At 41.2% G+C, this 20,738-nt stretch overlaps 1 protein-coding gene across 3 annotated transcripts; it reads right to left on the reverse strand.

The window, feature by feature from the left end:
* Positions 1-1,516: 1,516 nt before the first annotated feature.
* ikbke (inhibitor of nuclear factor kappa B kinase subunit epsilon) lies at positions 1,517-18,677 on the reverse strand. Of its 3 annotated transcripts, none has more exons than XM_070959734.1 (21): positions 18,307-18,677; positions 17,697-17,796; positions 17,327-17,464; positions 16,214-16,343; positions 15,957-16,138; positions 13,811-13,971; positions 13,440-13,550; positions 12,579-12,758; positions 5,388-5,584; positions 5,009-5,067; positions 4,798-4,889; positions 4,561-4,662; positions 4,389-4,446; positions 3,935-4,047; positions 3,782-3,858; positions 3,654-3,693; positions 3,453-3,554; positions 2,548-2,644; positions 2,281-2,372; positions 2,081-2,152; positions 1,517-1,964 (listed from the first exon to the last, which is right to left on the reverse strand). In XM_070959734.1, the coding sequence occupies exons 2-21, from the start codon at positions 17,793-17,795 to the stop codon at positions 1,901-1,903; spliced, it is 2,166 nt and encodes a 721-aa protein (XP_070815835.1). In that variant the 5' UTR covers position 17,796; positions 18,307-18,677; the 3' UTR covers positions 1,517-1,900. The 3 variants fall into 3 exon arrangements, with proteins under 3 accessions (XP_070815835.1, XP_070815836.1, XP_070815837.1); XM_070959735.1 differs by having other exon boundaries at positions 18,544-18,676; XM_070959736.1 differs by lacking the exons at positions 16,214-16,343; positions 17,327-17,464; positions 18,307-18,677 and having other exon boundaries at positions 17,697-17,792.
* Between the last annotated feature and the right edge of the window lie 2,061 nt (positions 18,678-20,738).

Raw genomic sequence — 20,738 nt, forward strand, 5'->3', positions numbered from 1 at the left:
ATGATGAGCATTTAGGTCCCCTATTTTTAAACTGTCCGTACTATTCCAAAGTTTTTAAAGAAATATCTGGTAAACTATTAAAGACCTGTTTTGACAACTGTAAGTCATCGATTGTAATCAGTTTTTTAATACTTTTGTAGGTGCTGAAGAGGACTGGGCAGATGTGTTACATCCATGTTGAAAATACACAAGGATCAATAAATGATAACAAAAAATACAACAACTAATACAACTGACTGTAGTTATAAGACTCAACTGCCACAGCAGGATTTAATAAATGAGCTGACAGTATGTACTGAAGAAGTACTGAATAATAATTATCATACCCATAAAAACAAAATGTCACATTTGTTTGTGTAGGCTAGGAACAGGAAAGTTATCAAATTTTCCACTTCGCCAAGAGCACGTCATGTGAACCTCGCAAAACCACACGCAGTTGGGCTCGTCCCCCTAACTGAGTCGAGAAAGCCCCCGAGGACACCCACACCACTCCAACAGAGTGAGTAAAAAACTTTCACTTTCATTCTCTACACTTTGCAGTGTCACAACAGCTCACTTGTTTTCTGTTTTGTTTGAGACCTTTCATCTTCCCAGCACAGTTACACCTACCCACGCCAAATTTAATGTTCGAGCAGTTCGAGCACACACTGAATATGAAAGAGTACAGTTGTCTCAGTCATCTGTGACCTTATTTTCAGAACATGGTGATTCATCTTTACAGAGTTATGCTGCCACGGGAAACTTGCAGGAGAGGACATGAAATGTTTTTTGCTTTCACAGAGATAATACCATTTCTCATGCAAAAATGTTTATAAGTACAGCAAAAATATATCACAACTTTCTGTAAGAATTTTCTCATGCATCACCCGTGACCCCTTTATGAACAAATACCAAACCCTGGGATTTCCCCAGCATTTGAACCACACAGGCTAATGTCATTTCATCCTGTTAACTTTCTGTAATGTCACTGGACTGTGTTGGCTTTATGTACTTCTGTTAAAAAGGAGATGCTGTGGTGAGCGTTGAGTTTCCCTGACTTTACTTCTCTTTTACAGTAAAACCTACGATTAAATACAGAGAAATAACTCAGCATTCAAGTTAAAAATCAACAGAAAGAGACAAATGTAACATCAAAACTAACGTGCTGTGTGCTTGGAGAGCACAATCAGCAGACAATCAATGATATAATCAATCACTATTCATTCATTCATCGAACTCACAATGTTATACTTGAGGTCAGCCTAGAAATGAAGTCATGTGAAACCATTTGAATGATCAACCACTAGGCAAAAGGATAGCAGACAAGCTCTTTCTTCAGCACACACGCGCGCACACACACACACACACACACACACACACACACACACACACACACACACACACACACATATATATTCATAAATATAGCACACATACATACAGACATAGACAGACAGAGAGAGGTATGCAATCACTCAGGTTAAATCAGTCATTTCAGATGTCACAGAGCTTCTGTGGGACAAAGAAGATCCACGGCCTTAAAAAAAACACAGCAGCTGACTTGGCAAACATCGTGCTTTACCCTGACATCGCTGTGGCTGCCTATTAGAAATACAATAACACTAAAGACATAAATGAGGTTTATATTGAACTGCTATACTCAGTCCCCACCCCCTCATACACACAGTAAAAATCCATCAATGGCATTTCCTCCTCCTCCATTCTGTGCATCTTATCTCTAAATTGAGATTCACATCGTATTGATTGTCTCGGGCTGCTTCCTCTTCCTGCACCGTGAGCTGCAGCCAGTGCTTGAAAGAAGATCCAGTACACTGTCCATTACTGTTCTTCAGTGGCAGGTGCTTGTCAGGGAGAGTGTATGTGAATTTGTGAGTTAAGATCCAACGATGCTGCACTTTCGTCACAGTGTAGAAGGTCTGTCCAAGTTCGGCTCCAGAGCTGCCCTAGAGTTCACTGCTCCCAGGCTACAGGACAAGACAAATGGAAACAATCAGCATCACTTTCCCTCACTTACTGTTTTATGGGGGAGAGGTTTTTGATAGAGCAGATGTATGGAGAGGAAACTGGTCGCTAAACTGACCTCTCAATAATGCTGTTATTACACTGTAGCTCTCTCACCAAAATCTCCATTTCCCCCTTCAGACAGTGCATCCTAGAACAAAGGAAGATATGTTATCAGGGCAACTGGACAACTGTCTCTATACACACACACACACACACACACACACACACACACACACACACATACATACATACATACATACATACAAAGACACAAACCTTGAGACCATCTGGTCCTTGTCCGTGGGTGTGATTCCAGGCTGTTGTCCTGCGCTTTTGGACTGCAGACTGAAAAGGATTCTATCCAGAGCCTAAGGAGGACAGATCAGACATGACATCATCACATCACTGACATGCTACATGACTGACATCACTAATGTCAATCTCATGAAAACAAAACCCAACATATTTAATACCTTCCCGCATTGTGGTATATTACAATCTTTGATCTGAGCTCCAGAGAAGGAGAGAAAGTGACATGCTGACCTTATTTTGGCACTGCTCACTCATCTCCAGGTCTGCTAACAAGCCTGTGGAGAAAGAGCTGAAGTCCTGAAGTCGGGTCTGCATCTCCAGTAAAACACTGCAAAGCAGAGTACAGAAAGGACAAACTTCAGACAAGCCAAAGTCCCATCTTTAAAATGAGACAAATCCTAAAATGGTGAAATTTGTTCAATTTTAAGAGGGAAATCTACTATGGCAACTTTAAATGAGCAAAAAATGTGAGGACAGATGATCTGGATAACTGGTTAATAGGACATTCTATATTCAGTCTCTGAGATTTTAATTTCAAGGATATATTTTCATCATGATTTCATGCTTTAGTCATCAAATCCTCACAATAATCTGTAAGTTAATGTTTGCGTGAGACCCCTTTGGTTGTATATATCTACACACACGTTCACAAATGAAAACTCCTCTGAACTCCTGCTGATCACATGCTCCACTCTGTCTGGGAAACTTTGTTTTCTCTGTAATGTGCAACCAGACTTTGGACTGACTCAGGCCGCACATACAGGTCATTATTAGTTAGACTGAAACAGTGATATCCATCAATTAAACAGTACTTCAACATATATATCAAAATTAAAAATGTTAATTTAAATGTGATCAAATGTACAATTTCAAAGTCACTTGCTTAACAAATGTGAAGCGAGGATTAATAATGCAGACTATCAACTTAATCTGTTTGAGAGGGACTGCTGAGTAGCAAGGACCTACTGAACTGTCTTAATCTTCTTCCCATAAGCTTTCATCATCTGTGTGAATGGCTGTCAACAGTTATCTTGTTGCAAACAAGAGTGGTTGGGATAACACAACAGTGGTGAATGTGGCCTAAAGTCAACATTGTGTTTGGAGTTTAAAAATCAGACTCGAGGGCTTGCTCTGACCTACTCCACGTCCTCGTTGAGGCCAAAAGCTCTTTGTATCTCTGCACGCAGTCCTCTCTGAAGAGTGACTTCACTCGCTTAATGTGGGACGACAGGTGGATTCTGGGAAGGGAGAGTGACAAGCAGATTACAGGAGAGCTCAGAGTAAAAGCTTTCACAGGCTGGGTGAGCAGGGCAGCAGCTGTGAGGACACATACTCACTTCTCAAACTTGTGGATCTGCTCATCATTATATGCCAACTCTGAGGTGAAAATAAGGTATTGTCAATTTTACAATGAACAAAAAGAGCAATAAATACACAGCATATACCAACAAATTAACACACATACCGCCAGTAAGTCTGTCTTTCCGATAATGCTGATGAATTGCCATTATCTTCTGCAGCAGCATCTCCATTTTCTGACAGCTGTGGGAGACAAGAGGTCAGAGTTCAAACACCACAAAGCCATGAGGTCACCCTGGAGCTTTGAGTCCCTGAGTACCTCTTGTCATTGGCCAGTGTCTCTGCTAGCTTGGCCTGTTCAATCTGCAGATGGTCCAGTCGGTTCTGAAACTCTTGGATGCCAGCAGCATATATCGGCAAGTGCTCATGGACCTGTAGAGACAGCAGCCACAGACAGTCACACCTGAATCAACAAATCACAAGTGTGCTAAAGGATTTAATGCTTCACAGTCCATTATCCTGGATTAGTAATACAGTGATTTAGCCTCTAACTAAATGTCAGCAGGGTGGATATCTGCCAGTTGTTGGCCATCAAAACAGGAATTCTGGCTAAATTCTTTGATTCACATGCCAACCCTTTCCTTGTCACTCTTTTTGTCATTCTGCATTCATGAATGAAGGAATAATAATATACAAAAAATGCATTTTCAGCACCACTTTCATGAAGCAAAGCAGTCAAGATGGCTTCTGTGATGCTCCCTGACAACACTCACCAGCTGCAGCTTTTGACTGTTATCAGCTGAACCTTGGTTTTCTGAAGCGTAATGGCCTCTGAAAAAAAATGAGGAGGATGTAGATTAGATTATGACAATATCAAAAGAGGCCCCGAATGTGACAATCCTAGATCCCCTTTATTTAGCTTAAAGCATGAAGTGACAAACTCACAGTGTGTGAACCCTGTGTTCTACATTGAAGCAAGACTGCAGCCTAATGGTGATCATGGCAATACTGTGCACTGCTTCTCCACACTCCTTTCGAAACCTCATCCTGAGGAACCATAAGTATATGAGAGAGGAGGAGAAATGGAGGGGAGAAGAGTTTGACAGGGGTCATTACCTAGAGTCACACATCACCCAGTAGAGTGAAACAAATAATCTTCATTTCAGCATGTGTGCGTCTCACATGTAGCTGTAGTATCCTTGCAGTAGTAGTTCTCGGTGTGTGTGCAGCAATTGTACTATCCTTAGATACTGGTGGACCACTCCTACTATTACCTACAGAGAACAGGAGGGTTAACGGAGATAATACATAATGGATGGACACCAAATTAGAATAAAAAATGAACACAACATTAGCCATGGGTGGGAGAAAAAAATCAGTGGTGCAGCAGTACCTTGGAAAAGTTGTAGTCTACCATCACATCAAACTTGGATGGGATGACTGGAGTCTCCGCTACAGAGAAGAAAGACCCCCACACCCCAAGAACATGTGACTTACTGCATAGAAAGTGTTTCTTTGCTATTTAACCAACTTTTATTATGCAGTCATCTTGTGTGTATCTGGGACTGGCATTCAAATAAATATTATCCGACAAAATAAGACAAAAGAGCTGTTTCACAACGATACGTATGCGTAAGTGTGATGCTGGGATATGCCTCATATCAAAGCTCTTTCATACCTCCACAGGGGAATGGCCAAGAATAAAGAAGAGGAAAGCTTAAGGCTTCACAGAAACATATCAAAGGTGTTCTATGTGTCTTTGATTGTCTTACGCTCTCTGAAGGGAAGGCTGGTATTTGCTTCAAGGCTGTAGCTGAGCAGAATGAGGGGTCGCGCAGGTGACGTACTTGGGAGGTTGACCACCTTCATGTTGCCCTCCAGAGGGAGGTCGTGACCAAGGTATAGCAGATGTTGCATCTGTACTCCTATACCTGTCTGAGATGCCACCTCCTCGAAAAAAACTGACACCCTGAGAAGATTGAGAGGGGACAGAGGAAGATACCCCTTTAAATTTCAGGTCTGATGCTACATCCTGACTAAATTTCAAGATCCGGGTCAGCATACTTAGCCACTGCTATACCTGTGATTCTCTGCACAGATGGGGCATCCATAATGCATTACATACTATGTTCATCAACATATTCAAAGCGCACAACAAAAGTGACTGACAAAATCACCATCAGTACCTGTAGTTACATAGAAGTAAAAATTACCCAACAAACCATGATTCAGCTCACATCACACCATGTGTCTCTAATTAGAAACTGCAGATACAACACACACATACACTCGCTCAGTGATTCAATCACCTCAGAGGGAAGGCCTTCAGGGGAAGCTGTGGATTACAAATATAATCTAGAGCTCACCACAGAATCTGTTATACTGGAATGATTGTCATTATCACATTAAAAGCATTATACTCATTCAATTCAATTCAATATACCTTTATTAGTCCCGCAAGCGGAAATTCCAATTTACAGCAGCACCAGTAAAAGATAGATAGATAGATAGATAGATAGATAGATAGATAGATAGATAGATAGATAGATAGATAGATAGATAGATAGATAGATAGATAGATAGATTAAAAAAAGGGATGGGAATTGATAAGAATTTAACGATTCCGATTCCATTATCGATTTTGCTTATTGATCCTCTTATCGATTCTCATTGGGTGAGGAAATAAAAGAGTACAAATAGGTTTGTTTGTGTTACCTGTCTTTTATATTTTCATCTCTGCACAGAATATATAACATATACTTTTTATCCCACCCTTTTGTAAATACTTGTTTTGTTTAACTTGCATGCACTTGTTGTACTATTCTATCCACTTTATTGGTGCTGCTGTGAATTGGAATTTCCCCTCGCGGGATGAATAAAAGAATATTGAATTGAATTGAATATACAGTATGCGGGCTGCACGGTGGAGCAGCAGGTAGTGCGTGTGCCTCACAGCAAGAAGGTCGCCGGTTCGATTCCCGGGTCGGGCCTTTCTGTGTGAAGTTTGCATGTTCTTCCCGTGTATGTGTGGGTTCTCCCCGGGTACTCCGGCTTCCTCCCACAGACCAAAAACATGCTCATTAGGTTGATTGGTGACTCTAAATTGCCCCTAGGTGTGAGTGTGAATGGTTGTGTGTTTGTGCCCTGCGAGCGTGCCCTGCCCGGGCCCCCCCCGCGACCCCGAAAGGGATAAGCGGCATAGAAAATGGATGGATGGATATACAGTATGCACAAATGATGTGTGATGTAACCTCAGAACAAACCTAAAAAGTAGGTGAGCTACTTCTCAGAGTAGGGAATGAATGAAGCAGAATTACACTGGTTAAAACAACAACATGCAACTCTGGCAGAACTCAAATTTCTGATTTTCATTTGAAAAGATATGCCAGATAAAATGCAACGAATGAACCGAACAAAATTCAGGGGCATCTACAGTGGCAAAAGGGTGCAAAACTTTCACCACGAATCTAGTGACATTCCTTTATCCTCGTCTCGGTCATTTTACTCTTCCCTGCCTCAGTGAAAGGAGTGGATAGAGGTGCGCGAGACCTGCCGGTGCCCGCTGCAGCCTCTGAGCCAGTGTGAGAGCTGGCCTCTGAGCCAGCCTGACTCTGGCAGTCATCGTCATCTAAATTTGATGGAAGGACATGGCGATGATTCATATGGCGAGCAGTTTACACAGTGAAATGGTGCTAAGCTTAACACAACAGACACGGCTTATAAGAGTTCAACATTACCTTCGGCACTAATAACAGATGACGCCCTCGTGTTTGCTCTGCCGCTAGATTCACAAGCGTCACTAAGTGGCGTATCAAACACGTGACATTCCTGCAAATGAACTGCATGCTGTGTGGACAAATGTTTTAGCATGTTGGAGGTATTTCCCCCCTTTGAAGAAATGGAAACTTTTTTGTGTGAAATGTAGCCATACTTTGGAGCATTTCTGCCTCGACACCATATCGGCTACTATGGAGTTAGATCAGTCTCATAATTAATAAATGCACGCAGAATGATTCACAAATGTATATTGGGATTTATATATAAATGTCTCTCAACACACAAATATTTTTCAATGCACACACAAATATTTCTCATTCTATATAAATGTAAAAATAATCCACATATAAATTAATAAAGTTCACAAATGTATTTTTGATGCACACACAAATGTAACTTGTTTTAAATATATATCACGGAAATCCACAAATATCTTTATCTAAAAAAAATTGCAATTTTCATCTAAATCATATATGTATATTGTGACATTTATTCACGAACTGTCGAATCTGCATTTGCGAACCGCTCTCCATTTGTGAACTTCGCTGCATTTGTGTGTGAATGTTTTTGAGACTCCCCTGCCGTCTCTCGATCCACAAATGCATTTTTTTTTTCACAGGGAAGTATCTGTAGCCAATCAGATGTCGCTCTCTTTTCAGCCAATCACAAGAACGTGCCCCACATGGGGGTGGGATGTACTTTTCAGCCAATCATATGAACGCGTCCGCACAGCACTATAAATGCCTGCCACAGCCAAGGACAGGCCGTCGTTGACCATGAACATGGCGTCCGGCAGTGGTAATGCGGAAAGTGTAAGTGAAACATTATACAGGTTTACTTAGTTTTCCTAAGTTGTGAGGTTTCCCCATATAGTTAGAAAATTGTATGAAATATATAGTTACGTGGTTTAAGTGTGTATCTAGTTTCATGAGCTAGCGAGCTATTTAACCCTTTGTGAGATGCCAACCCTGTTTTGTTCAATGTTCAAGCCTCTGATTGTAAATGAAACGTTGTTTAATTAAAAAAAAAAAAAAAAAAGAGCTAGCGAGCTATCATAGCATCAGCTAGCAGCGTATGCTAGCGGGCTATGCTAGCGTTCCCGCATGCTAAAAAGGTTAAGTTAACATCTTGCAATTAAATTGAAGTTATAGTAAATATAATGACTGTTTGACAGGGTCTTTCGCCTCAAGCCGAGGTAGCAGCCCGGACTTTTGTCCAGTTATTGGCCCAGGAGCTGTCTGCCCCAACCACATCTTCACAGAGCAGCACATCAGTCAGGGCTGGAGGAAGTGCTACAGGGCCTGTAAATTATGGTAGGGTGAGACAGGCCATGACAATGTGATTAATTGTATTTATGCTGCTATAAGAACTTACGGTGTCCCATACTCTTGTTAGCATTTAGTATTGGTCTCTGTAACACTGCAGTCATTGTGGTTATGTCTGTAATGAATAATTTTGGCATATTGTATACTTCTCGAATCATTTATATTTAAAATGAAGTAAACAATACAATAACAAAAACTTGCTGGTTTCCATTACAAATGTTTGTGTCATTCCCATATCAGGCAGTTTCCCAGTATGTTCGCCAATGACCAGCCAAGAGGGAAAAGAAGGTTCTTGACCCCCCCACCTTGGATCGTGAAAACGACAGACTTTCAAATGTATGTCCTTCCAGAACCCAATCAGTTAACACCAAAAGGCTCAGAAGAGCTGCAACTTGCTCATGCTGGCCTCGGGAAGAGGTTGTTAACTCTCCCAGACAACCTGAAACACAACGAGGTAAGCATATAGTGTACAATATTGTACAAGGCATACCTATATAAAAAAAAAAAAAAAAAAAAAAAGATGTGTAGCAGTCGGTCGTGCAATCTCTGAAGGATGTCATGCTTCAGTGATTCCTAGGGGAAAAAATAAGTAACTGACTCATAGCAAATAAGGATTGCACAATGACTTTTTGTTAGCTGCCAGCTAAGAAGGCAATTTTAATTACTAATTGATGCTAAGTTTTCTGCTACGAATGTGACATAAGTATATTGGCCAGGTAAGTTGCTATGTTTACTTACTGAAGCGCTAACCTCTAACCTCTCTATATCGTATTTTTGTGTGTATAGTTTTACTGGTGCAAGGAAATAAAAATAACAACAGTCTGTCTTATTTCCGCCTAAATTCATGTATTCTTATCAAGTTTGTCTCATAAAGCACTTAACGAGTGTATATGTTTTCAATACCATTTACATAAAACCAACATATGATTTATGAATCATGGTAAAAATGATGAACAACATTCATTTTGGCTATCTCATCATTTATAGATACAGGCTATTGGGAAACTCTTCACAATGATTTGCCATTTTTAAAAGGTGGGTCCCCAGAAAAATAATTTGGGTAATTTTGGTCTAATGTTACTTGGATCATATAATGGCTGATGTTAGGCAGTTAATGATCCTTGGTTGTCTGTAAGCATTGTATAGCTTACTTGTTAGCTAGCCATGATGTCACATCTATAATGTCCCAAGTATTCATAACTAAAACATACTTAATCATGCATGCCAAGGCCAGGCCAACAGCTGGACAAATGTCCGGGCTGCTGCCTGACAGACCCTGTCAAACAGTCATTATATTTACTATAACTTCAATTTAATTGCAAGATGTTAACTTAACCTTTTTAGCATGCGGGAACGCTAGCATAGCCCGCTAGCATACGCTGCTAGCTGATGCTATGATAGCTCGCTAGCTCATGAAACTAGTTACACACTTAAACCACATAACTATATATTTCATAAAATTTTCTAACTATGAGGAAACCTCACAACTTAGGAAAACTAAGTAAACCTGTATAATGTTTCACTTACACTTTCCGCATTACCACTGCCGGACGCCATGTTCATGGTCAACGACGGCCTGTCCTTGGCTGTGGCAGGCATTTATAGTGCTGTGCGGACGCGTTCATATGATTGGCTGAAAAGTACATCCCACCCCCATGTGGGGCACGTTCTTGTGATTGGCTGAAAAGAGAGCGACATCTGATTGGCTACAGATACTTCCCTGTGAAAAAAAAAAATGCATTTGTGGATCGAGAGACGGCAGGGGAGTCTCAAAAACATTCACACACAAATGCAGCGAAGTTCACAAATGGAGAGCGGTTCGCAAATGCAGATTCGACAGTTCGTGAATAAATGTCACAATGTACATATATGATTTAGATGAAAATTACAAATGTTTTTAGATAAAGATATTTGTGGATTTCCGTGATATATATTTAAAACAAGTTATATTTGTGTGTGTGCATCAAAAATACATTTGTGAACTTTATTAATTTATATGTGGATTATTTTTACATTTATATAGAATGAGAAATATTTGTGTGTGCATTGAAAAATATTTGTGTGTTGAGAGACATTTATATCGTCGCTGTCCGATAAAAAGCACGTATCTCCAAAACTCGTTTTTTTCAGGAGCATGAAAAAAGTGTTTTACTCGTCAATAAACTTACAAATTAAACCCAAAACACAGTAATTAGACACACTTAGGACTCGAAATGAAAACCTATAGTTACACGGTGATTAGCAACCCGTTTAGTATTTTAATTGGATTTACGTGCGTTGTTGTGAGTGACATTGGACATACGTGTTTTTTAAATATTGCGTTCCAATGATGTCCGGTCATTTACAAGCCTCGAGTCTCCCGTTCATGTCCCACTAAATCCGTAAACTATTGATAGCAGGCTATCCTACATTTCCACATAGCACATTACCCTAATCTAAGATTTTTTTGGTATTTTGTGTTGAAATCAGATTAGTCCATATAGGCAAGAGTCATCTAATACTGTATTAACGCACATGCATCAGTCTGACTCGGTTCAAGGAAATCACAGAGTTTATCGTCTATCCCTTGCTTAAAACCTAACGTTATTTACCCAAAGATATCATCTAAACCCCTGTCATAATTTCTCCGTTCCTGCGTAACACTGCACCACACAAATTACTGCAGAAACTTACCTTTCGGCCTACGTGTACAGTGACTGAACAGATACATTTGGCATCGCTCGATGCAAGGACAACATTAGCCTAGCGTTAGATGCTATAATAAGTCTGCCAAGTACTGATGGTATACAGTCTGTGTTTACGGACATGACAAATCATCTGATATACAGGCTAAGGTTAGCTAGCGGTTAGCCCTCAGGATTGAGTTGTACAGAACGAAAATATGTGAAATACTGCGTGCAAATGACAATCGTGAATGTCTGTTAACTAGTCGAAAACTTGAACACAGTTGTCATACAATAGATTGACATACGCGCATACGGGAGATACGCGCATTGATGGACACTTCTGACACCCAATGGAGATACGTGTTAAATATATGATGTAATAAAACGTCTTTCCATTGGTCACTTGGATCCCCAATGCTACCTGTTGCTGGGGGAGAATGTGAAGTCAAAATCGTTAAAAGTGGAGATACGTGTTTTTTATCGGACAGCGACAATATATAAATCCCAATATACATTTGTGAATCCTTCTGCGTGCATTTATTAATTATGAGACTGATCTAACTCCATAGGCTACGTTCCAAACCAAAACAATGTAGCGTGTGTGATGTTATCGCGCATGTGCAAGACAGGCGGAATCGATAAGCAGAATCGTTAACCAGGCAGGCAAATGATTCCAAGGAATTGAGCTACTGGTAGCCGGTATTCAAAAAGAACCGGTTCTCGATTCCCATCCCTAAGTAAAAACAACAATTTTTATACTGCATAATTCTGCAACTGCTTCACATTTTTGGCCAGTGGGTGGAATCATCACCTAGAAGAATCATGCTGTCGAGAACTACAGTAACATTTGACCAAATTCCCTACATCACACCTAGCACTAGTTCATTTACATGGATCCACCTACTCTTGTGTCATGCTGTAAAGTGAACAAAAACAAGTAAACAGGCAAAGCACATGCAAAGGTCAAAATACAATACAACTTGCATAGCAAAATATGCTACATTTGTTGTGCAGCCATGAAAGGTTTGCTGACTCTTGAAGTATGTCACAGATGCAAGACAGACTAGAAATCTGCTCAAGTCTGACAATTGGAAAAAAATGTCTGTTTCCATTTAAACAGTCCTGTAGTCTGTGGACTGCTTCATTTGTTTTTGATATGAGAAATGTGGGCAATGACAGGGCTGTGCAGGCTTACGTGTTGTGGTGGTGTATGTAGATGCAATGTGCCTTGGCCTGTTGCAAAGAAAAGAGGTGAACTGGCTGCCGCTGCAGTATGTCTGTGGTGGCTGTGAAGAACTGGTCAAAGCCCCAACACCTCTCCTGGTCAGCCTCCAGTATACCTGCGAGTACTGGAACCAACAGCACCGTAAGACCCCTTCAGGCAGATGAGAGACAGAGAGGGACAAAACAGAAGAGATTTAGTTTGATACAATCAAGACAAAATGATTGAAATTAAACTTGAAATGAAGCAAACAAGGGGATAAAAGAGGATGAATTAGGTGTGTTTCTATCAACTGGTGAGTGAATAAACCAGGCTACACAAAGTGCTGTTTGGTCAGAAGTGGGCGGTATAGGCTATGTTTCACTGGCTATGATAAATAATAGAAGACAGAGGTCACGAACCAGAAACAAAACCAACTGTTTGCTAACCGCCAAACAATCTCACAGAAGAGAAAGAAGAAGAAACAAAACCAGTCGCCTTGGCCATCTACAAGAGAAAAATGAAGAGAAGTCCTCTGGAATTTCTCAACAGCAGGAACATATTCTTCATCTTCATCCTCTCTTGGTCAGTCATGTGAGTTCAATGTTCACTCCCCCAGAGCTTATTTGGAAAAGGTGTTTCTATCTCCCATTTGGTACACTGAGTCTTTGTCAAAAAGGCAAAAACCATCTCAAGTTAGCATAAAAGCTGTTTTGCAAAACTGAGGAAGTTTCTTTTTTTTGCTGTTTCCATCGATCTTTTCTAACGTGACACTTCAAAATGTGCATAGAAACATGTTAATGGAAACATGGCTACTGAGATTCATGTTCAAATGCTCTTTAATAGGTGACATACTGTGAGAGTTGGCAGCTGTGAGGTAGGTGGTAGCTCCACTCTATAGGTCCGTCCGCCACCCGCTGTATTCCAGCTATTGCTCCCATAGGCTTTTCTGTAGTTATTTTATACCTACACAACAAAACACACAAGTCAGGCTGATGCATCATTGATGGAAGCTCGTGTTCTGCCTGATACTCAACGATTCCTGAAGAAACCACATGCAGAAAAACATCTTTCACTGTAGGGAAATCTAAAAATTTGGCACAATTAAAATCGTTGAGTAGTGTTACATTAGCTACGTATGAAGGGGTGAGGTTTGGAAATCAATGTAATTATCAGAAATGTGACGCCTATGATTCACTTTTTCCACAATTAATGTACTAACTTACATGGTGGGCTTGTTCCTGCGGGGTCCTCCATAGGGTGTGAAGGGAAGACTGCCGGTGGCAGCATGGTAAAATGTCACACCAATACTCCACAGGTCCACACTCACTCCATAGGATTTCTGATGAGGCTTACGCAGCACAGCACGCTCATACATGTCTGGGTGCTATATACACACACACATACACACAAAGTAAGAAGGAAAGACACAAGCAAATCTGCAGATGTGAATAAACAGTACGTCATTGTTAATAGCAGTTCAGATTACCATCTAATCTTGAGTATTATCCAAGTGAAAGTGGTGTTGTGCCCTAACATGTATTCTTTCCCCAGCAGTCTTATTCTTTTTTATCAGGGAACACCATCAGTAGGTATTTACAGGTTGCACATATACGCCGATGTGACAGATATTGTTATTAGTCAGAAGTATAAATTATATTGTAGCAAATATATACAATCACTGAGGATCACATAGGCCACTGCTTGTTGGTCTATCCACTTGCTATGTATAGGCAGCATTTCCATGTTCAATTATTGATAACACATGGAACTAATACACTTCTAAATGTGTCCACAAGAGGGCTACCAAGGCTTGATAATATGAGTTGCTTTTAGGTATCAAGATCTGAGCTCCATGAGGCATTACACAGTAATACAGAATTTGCATATCAAGCTGGAGTGGGGGGAGGTTGTGTAAAAAACACATGCAGCACACAGAAATTCAGACCAGAGTTTAAGGGGCAAGCCATCCTCATGGGGAAATGGGGGTTTTATAGCAGTAAAAAAAACATAATTAGAAGAGAAAGGACAGCTTATAGTCCATAAGGAAATGACTAGAGTATGAAAGAAGCAACTGAACTAGTGGCAATAACAAAGACTATATTGATTTCACACTTGACCTAAGAAGTGGATACTGTTAAGAAATCTCCCCTCAAGAACAAGGTTTTATAACACTAAAGACAATACTGTTTCTGCAACCAAGCCTTGAGAGCTTTTCCCTGGAGGAAAACTGAACTGATAGAGAAAGCTGTGTAAAATTCGTACAACTGTCCATCAGTGGGGAACATTGAGTATACTTTTTATTGGTGCAATATAATTTTATCACTGCCACCCCAACTGCCGCCCCAACTTTTTGTCTTTATTTATCCAGGATATTAGATGAGCATTCATGCTCATCAATATCTGCCTCCACTGAAGCAGAACAAAGACTTTCTGTTTCATGTTCTTTAAAAAGCAGTGAAGGGGACAGACTGTTAAGATTGCCTGCAGGTTTTACCTGTAGTAGAGATGATACAAGGGAGTATGTGCACATCACATGGTGGAAACAAATCTCCATAACACAACTGTTAGTTACTGCAGTTATGAAAATAATAATACTTTTTCCACCAGTGTTTCTTAAGGGCATTTCTGTTGTTGGTTACTACCTTCACCAAGTGGGCTATGTTCTAAGACCTGGTTCTTGTGACGTTAGCAGGATATATAAAATACTACTTTTATTATCCATCCATCCATCCATCCATCCATCCATCCATCCATCCATCCATTTTCTACACCCAACTATCCCTTTCGGGGTTGCAGGGGGGCTGGAGCCTATCCCAGCTGTCAACGGGCGAGAGGCGGGGTACACCCTGAACCGTTCGCCAGTCGATCGCAGGGCAACATATACAGACAAACAACCATTCACGCTCACACTCACACCTAAGGGCAATTTAGAGTCACCAATTAACCTAATGAGCATGTTTTTGGTCTGTGGGAGGAAGCCAGAGTGCCCGGAGAGAACCCACACATGCACGAGAAGAACATGCAAACTTGACACAGAAAGGCCCGACCCAGGGATCAAACTGGCGACCTTCTTGCTGTGAGGCACACGCACTACCTGCTGCTCCACCGTGCCGCCCCAACTTTTATTAACTTGAAGTAAATCAATCTGATACATATAGTCCTGCCAATATCTGCACATTAAGATTTTCATCCATTTTATTTTTGGGAAAACACCTTTGTCACAACTAATGCAACACATTTTAATCAATCTTTTATTCTGCACAGCTTTGGATGACCCGCAAAAACTATATTCATAAAAAAATCACTTCTGACTGCATGTACCCAAATAACACAAACACACTAAGTTTACTGGTGGGACTGTGATCTTACCAGATACTCTTCAGTTCCATATATAGACACAAACTTCTCATCATCTTCCAGCTCTCTTGCTGCTCCAAAGTCAGTCAGCTTATAAACACACTTGCCGTCCTCCCCAACCTGCCGCATGATGTTGCCCGGCTTAATGTCCCGGTGTACCACTCCATTTTCACGCAGGTGGTTCATTCCCTGCACTGAGGAAAAGACAGGGAGGAATACTTCATCTTAGGTATATGAAATTATAGGGAAACACCAAGATACACACCCACCTACACACTGCAAAACTGTGAGGAACTCTGTTTCGGGCAATCCAAAGGCATTTTCTGGCTCCTCAAGCAGGCTGAGCAGACTTCCTCCTGAACAATACTCCATCACTAGCACCTTCTGTTTAGAGGGCAGCTGTAGAGAAAGACATCAGTAGAAGAACTACACTTCTTTCAACACTGTAAACATATACATGTTAGGAAAACTTACTACCTCTGCCACTACGTTTACATGCAGTCAATATTCGGGTTATGGTCAATATTCTGGTTCCTGAAACATTCGGAATAACCTGTTTACATGCGTGAGCAAACAGGGGTAATCAATTGGGATATCCCGATCAAAACAGCGACGCACGGACAACGTGTCGACGCAAGGAGAACGTCATGATGCAATGCACGCCATTTCAGCTTCTTCTTCCTGTATCCAAAAACAACAACTGCGGTAGCAGTCGCCTTTATTTGCGCTTTGGTGCTGGTACTGACCCACCACCAGTACTTGACACTATTCTGTCTCACTTTCTTTAATGGAAGGCGAGAACGTGAAGAAATAGGAAATGGAGCTGGAGCTGTGGCATCCATATCCATGCTACCTGCACTCAAAAGACCAAGATTCCTTGTGAATAGAACATGCGCAGAACACAAATTAATGTTCCGCTCAATGGGGATATTCCGATAGGCTATACAAGACCAAAAATTTGCGTTAGAAAAGGAGTAACCCAGGGGTCATTTTCGGGTTTTTAAAAACCCTTTCAAAAGGGTTATTGGTGTTTCCATGGCCGTGCGCAACCGGGTTATTGCTGATATTCCGGTTATGAAAGGGTTACTTGACTGCATGTAAACGTAGTGAATCATTCCAAGATAGATACTGAAAACTGCCCAAATTGCCAAACTGTGACTGGGGAAAGTTGTGTGTGTGTTCTGAGAATGTGTGTATGACTATAGAAATGCTTTAAGGAATAGCAAAGGACCAGGTGTACAAATGCTATCTTATTGCATGTTCCAGATTAATTTGGAATAAAACTGCAGCCCTGATTTACAACACAGCAATAATTATCTCATTCCAACACATAGCTGTGTTTTCCCTTGTTTTTGTCTTTCCTCCTCTCACGATGGCCTTACCTCTTCCACAGCATACAGCCTGACAATATTGCTGTGGCTGAGCTTCCTCAGCATCTCAAACTCTCTCATCTGCACCTCATGGGGGCGGTTGTAGCTCACCACATTGAACACCTTGACGGCTACCAGTTCACCCGACTTCTGCACACACAAGTTTAATGCAACATGAGCGCAACACATCAAAGCGTCATGCAGGAACGTCAAGAACAGCCTGTATCAGCACTGCGACCACAACTTTTTCTTATCACACATCCTGGTGGTGCTTTTGAGTCAAAAAGTAGGCTGAAACATCTGAGGTAATAGCAGCAGAGATGTGATTTGTGCTGCGAATGAGACAAACAACATGACAGGGGTATGTGGCTGACTACCTTACCTTATGGCGTGCCTTGTAGACATTGGCAGTAGCCCCTTGGCCGAGGACATCTTGTAATGACCACAGGTAGTTTGCTGTACTGGCTGTCATCCCTGACATGCTGGACAGAAGAGGCAAAGGAAATGATTAGACAGAGAATAAGAAAACATTAACAGAGTCTCCGGAGAGACAGACAAGCACTCTTTGTGTGCTTCAGGGGACAAAAAACATTAATCTACAAATTATTTACAGATTAAAATAACTAACTCTACACAGTAACAACTAACTATAACTATTAGTAAACTGGTAGTAATAACCAATACCCACACACCACAATATAATTCAGTTAACTCATAACTCATAGACACACTTAAACAGTTACAGTAACATAGCTAACTTGCTAATGTGCACAGTTGATTTGCATTTAGCGTTAGCTTGGTATTTAACTTAGCTAATTTAACTTACAGGCAGCTCGTGGACTGCGTACTACAGACATAACAATGAATAACTAACCTTAATTCTGTTCGAAACAAACTCCAGAGCTGAGAAGAAGCCAGTTTAGTTTTGTAAACTACATAACAAGTTCGCTTAACTTGCGTTAACTGAATTGTTAGCGGTAATGTTAGCTTACCTGGACTGTTGCTGTAGTTAGCCGAGCTCTGGTCTAAATTAACCGTCCGTGATTGCCTGGACTGGTTACGCACGCGCCCGCAGCACGACCGTTTATCCCGGGAAATATGGCGTCAAAATAAACGTTAGTGTCAGTTACAGCTCGAACCGTCCCCAGGCTTTGCTGTAAATCATGAAAACCGACAGACGCCAACGCGACAAACTTCTTCCGTAGCGAGAGCCAGAAACAGCTGTATACCTGCCTAATGGCTGCTCCGTGAACAGGTACAGTGCAGGCGGCCGCTGGTGAGGACAATAATAGGTTCCCTCTGTTTCTTGTTAATGTGGACAGAGAAAGTTACTGCACTGTCAGCAGCTGGCAGCATTGCATTGAGCCAGCCTTATAAGATTCAGGAAGCGTGGTTTTCACACAGGGCGGACTCTGGTCTATAGATGAAAGCGGAAATATAGCCGAGTGCAAAGTTGACAGTTTTGTTCTCTGCCTCAACTTCCGACCATATTTTATCGACAGTCAGGGGGGCATGTCAGATATACTGTGGTGTCCTGGGGGATCTACGACACGATGGTAAAGCGGGAAACTCCAACTGAATTTCCACCTTACCATTTCAGTCTATTTGAAAGGACGGACAGTCAGCATATCAGCAAACCAGTCTCCCTAAAATACATTCATGTCAATGGAGCATTTCTTCGGGTCGCTGCAGTCTGTGTCTGCTGTTCAGCTTGAGAGACAAATCCACAAATCTGACCTGCAAAATATAATTTGAAATAACACTGAATTTAGTGGTGATATTCAAATATAGTTAGAGTACATTTACCCTCTACTGTCAATTGTCATATAATAGTTGGACAGGACACATGAGGAAATACACAGACTGGACACGTGACCTCTGGGATTTGTAGTTTACTACATTTTTCTCTGAGGCTGTTCAGTGTTTGGTGCAGGGATGCACTGATCCAAGTTTTTCCCTCCTGACACTGATTCCAGCGCCTCATATCAATGTATCTGCTGATACTGAGCACCAATCTGATAGCAGTGCCCTCTTTTTCTTGTTTTATTACATAAAGATTTAACATCTGCACACATCCACGTTTGGAACTGATTGAAATCTTTCATCTTGCTGCCTTATTTCAGTCAGGCAATTTCTTGTGAGTCACATAGGTGAACTGATTTTCTTAATTACAATAACTAAAACCATAATGTAGATTCATACTATGAAATGTTTATATATGGTTTACTATTTGACTGCCCCTTTCCATGTCCACCGTCTGATCTGATGCCACAGACACTTTCTAATGTGTCTAAGGTTGGTCTGCATGTCACTGCTTAATTGCCTTAGTTGGCTTTGTGTGTAGCTGTGTTCTGTTAAAGCTTTGGTAGGCAGTTTTTTGTTTGTTGTTTTTTGTCATTGGCCTACAATTCCATTAAAAACCTATCAGCATATTGTAATTCAAGTGGTCTGAGAGAAACTCGTGACTTCTGCATGTCCTCTTGGCTCTGTTTTCAAGCCTATCCTGTGACGGAAGACTTGGGTCAATCACAGTTCATATCTGAGGGAGGGCGTTCCTTTTGGCTGTCCCCCTTCATGTGATGAAAGATTCAGTGGTGGAAATTCCTGGAACTTGTGATTAATTTCTAACACCTACTTTGTCTATTACAGTGTGTACAACAAAGCATGTGTGTGAACAGGTCCCAGCTCAACACCTGTCACTCCTATCCATGAGTGCCAAAGTGGCATGGTAAAAAACAGTAGGGAATCATTTTTGAGGGGGGACAGTGGTGCGTCCTTGGTGGTGTGTGGTGCACTAGCCTCTCATCCCGCTGCACCTGAAGCCTGGGGCATTCTGCCCTAGAGCCATGAAGTGCAGGAGGGGCATCGTTGAGAAGACAAGCCGCATTTGGAGCGACTGAGCAAGACTGCTTCTGTCATTCAAACATGTGGGTTTGGTGGAAGGGGACAGCAGAGAGGCAGAAGGTTTTGCATAAATGTGCACAGATTGTACTCATGAAGTTACTCAACACAATGAATACTAATCAGCCTGTGAGAGCTTTCCAACGTTCGAAAAAATAACCCTGATGATGTCATTCGGATTACAGGACATGACATTTTTAACAGACAGCTTCGGTTTTGACTGGTCTTTCTTTAAATCTGCCTCTTGTGAGTCTCTCAACCTTACAGAAGTGTGACACTGGAGTACCCCATTAAGTTCTGTTTCCAATGGACCATCTAACGGTTTCGATTTACCCCTCAGCTTGTCTTTCACTTGTGTCTCCGTGTTGTATATTCCTGGTCTCTCTCAACATGCTTCAGAACTACAGTACTTACTTTTCAGCACCTCTATCATTCTTTTTATCACCATTCTTGTGGATGATTTTCTGAAATGAAATGTGTAATATTTTCTCTTTACTTATAAAAACATCAAAGAATTCAAGAA

The sequence above is a fragment of the Chaetodon trifascialis genome, chromosome 3 (assembly GCF_039877785.1).
Source record: "Chaetodon trifascialis isolate fChaTrf1 chromosome 3, fChaTrf1.hap1, whole genome shotgun sequence".
In the NCBI taxonomy this organism is placed as follows: domain Eukaryota; kingdom Metazoa; phylum Chordata; class Actinopteri; order Chaetodontiformes; family Chaetodontidae; genus Chaetodon; species Chaetodon trifascialis.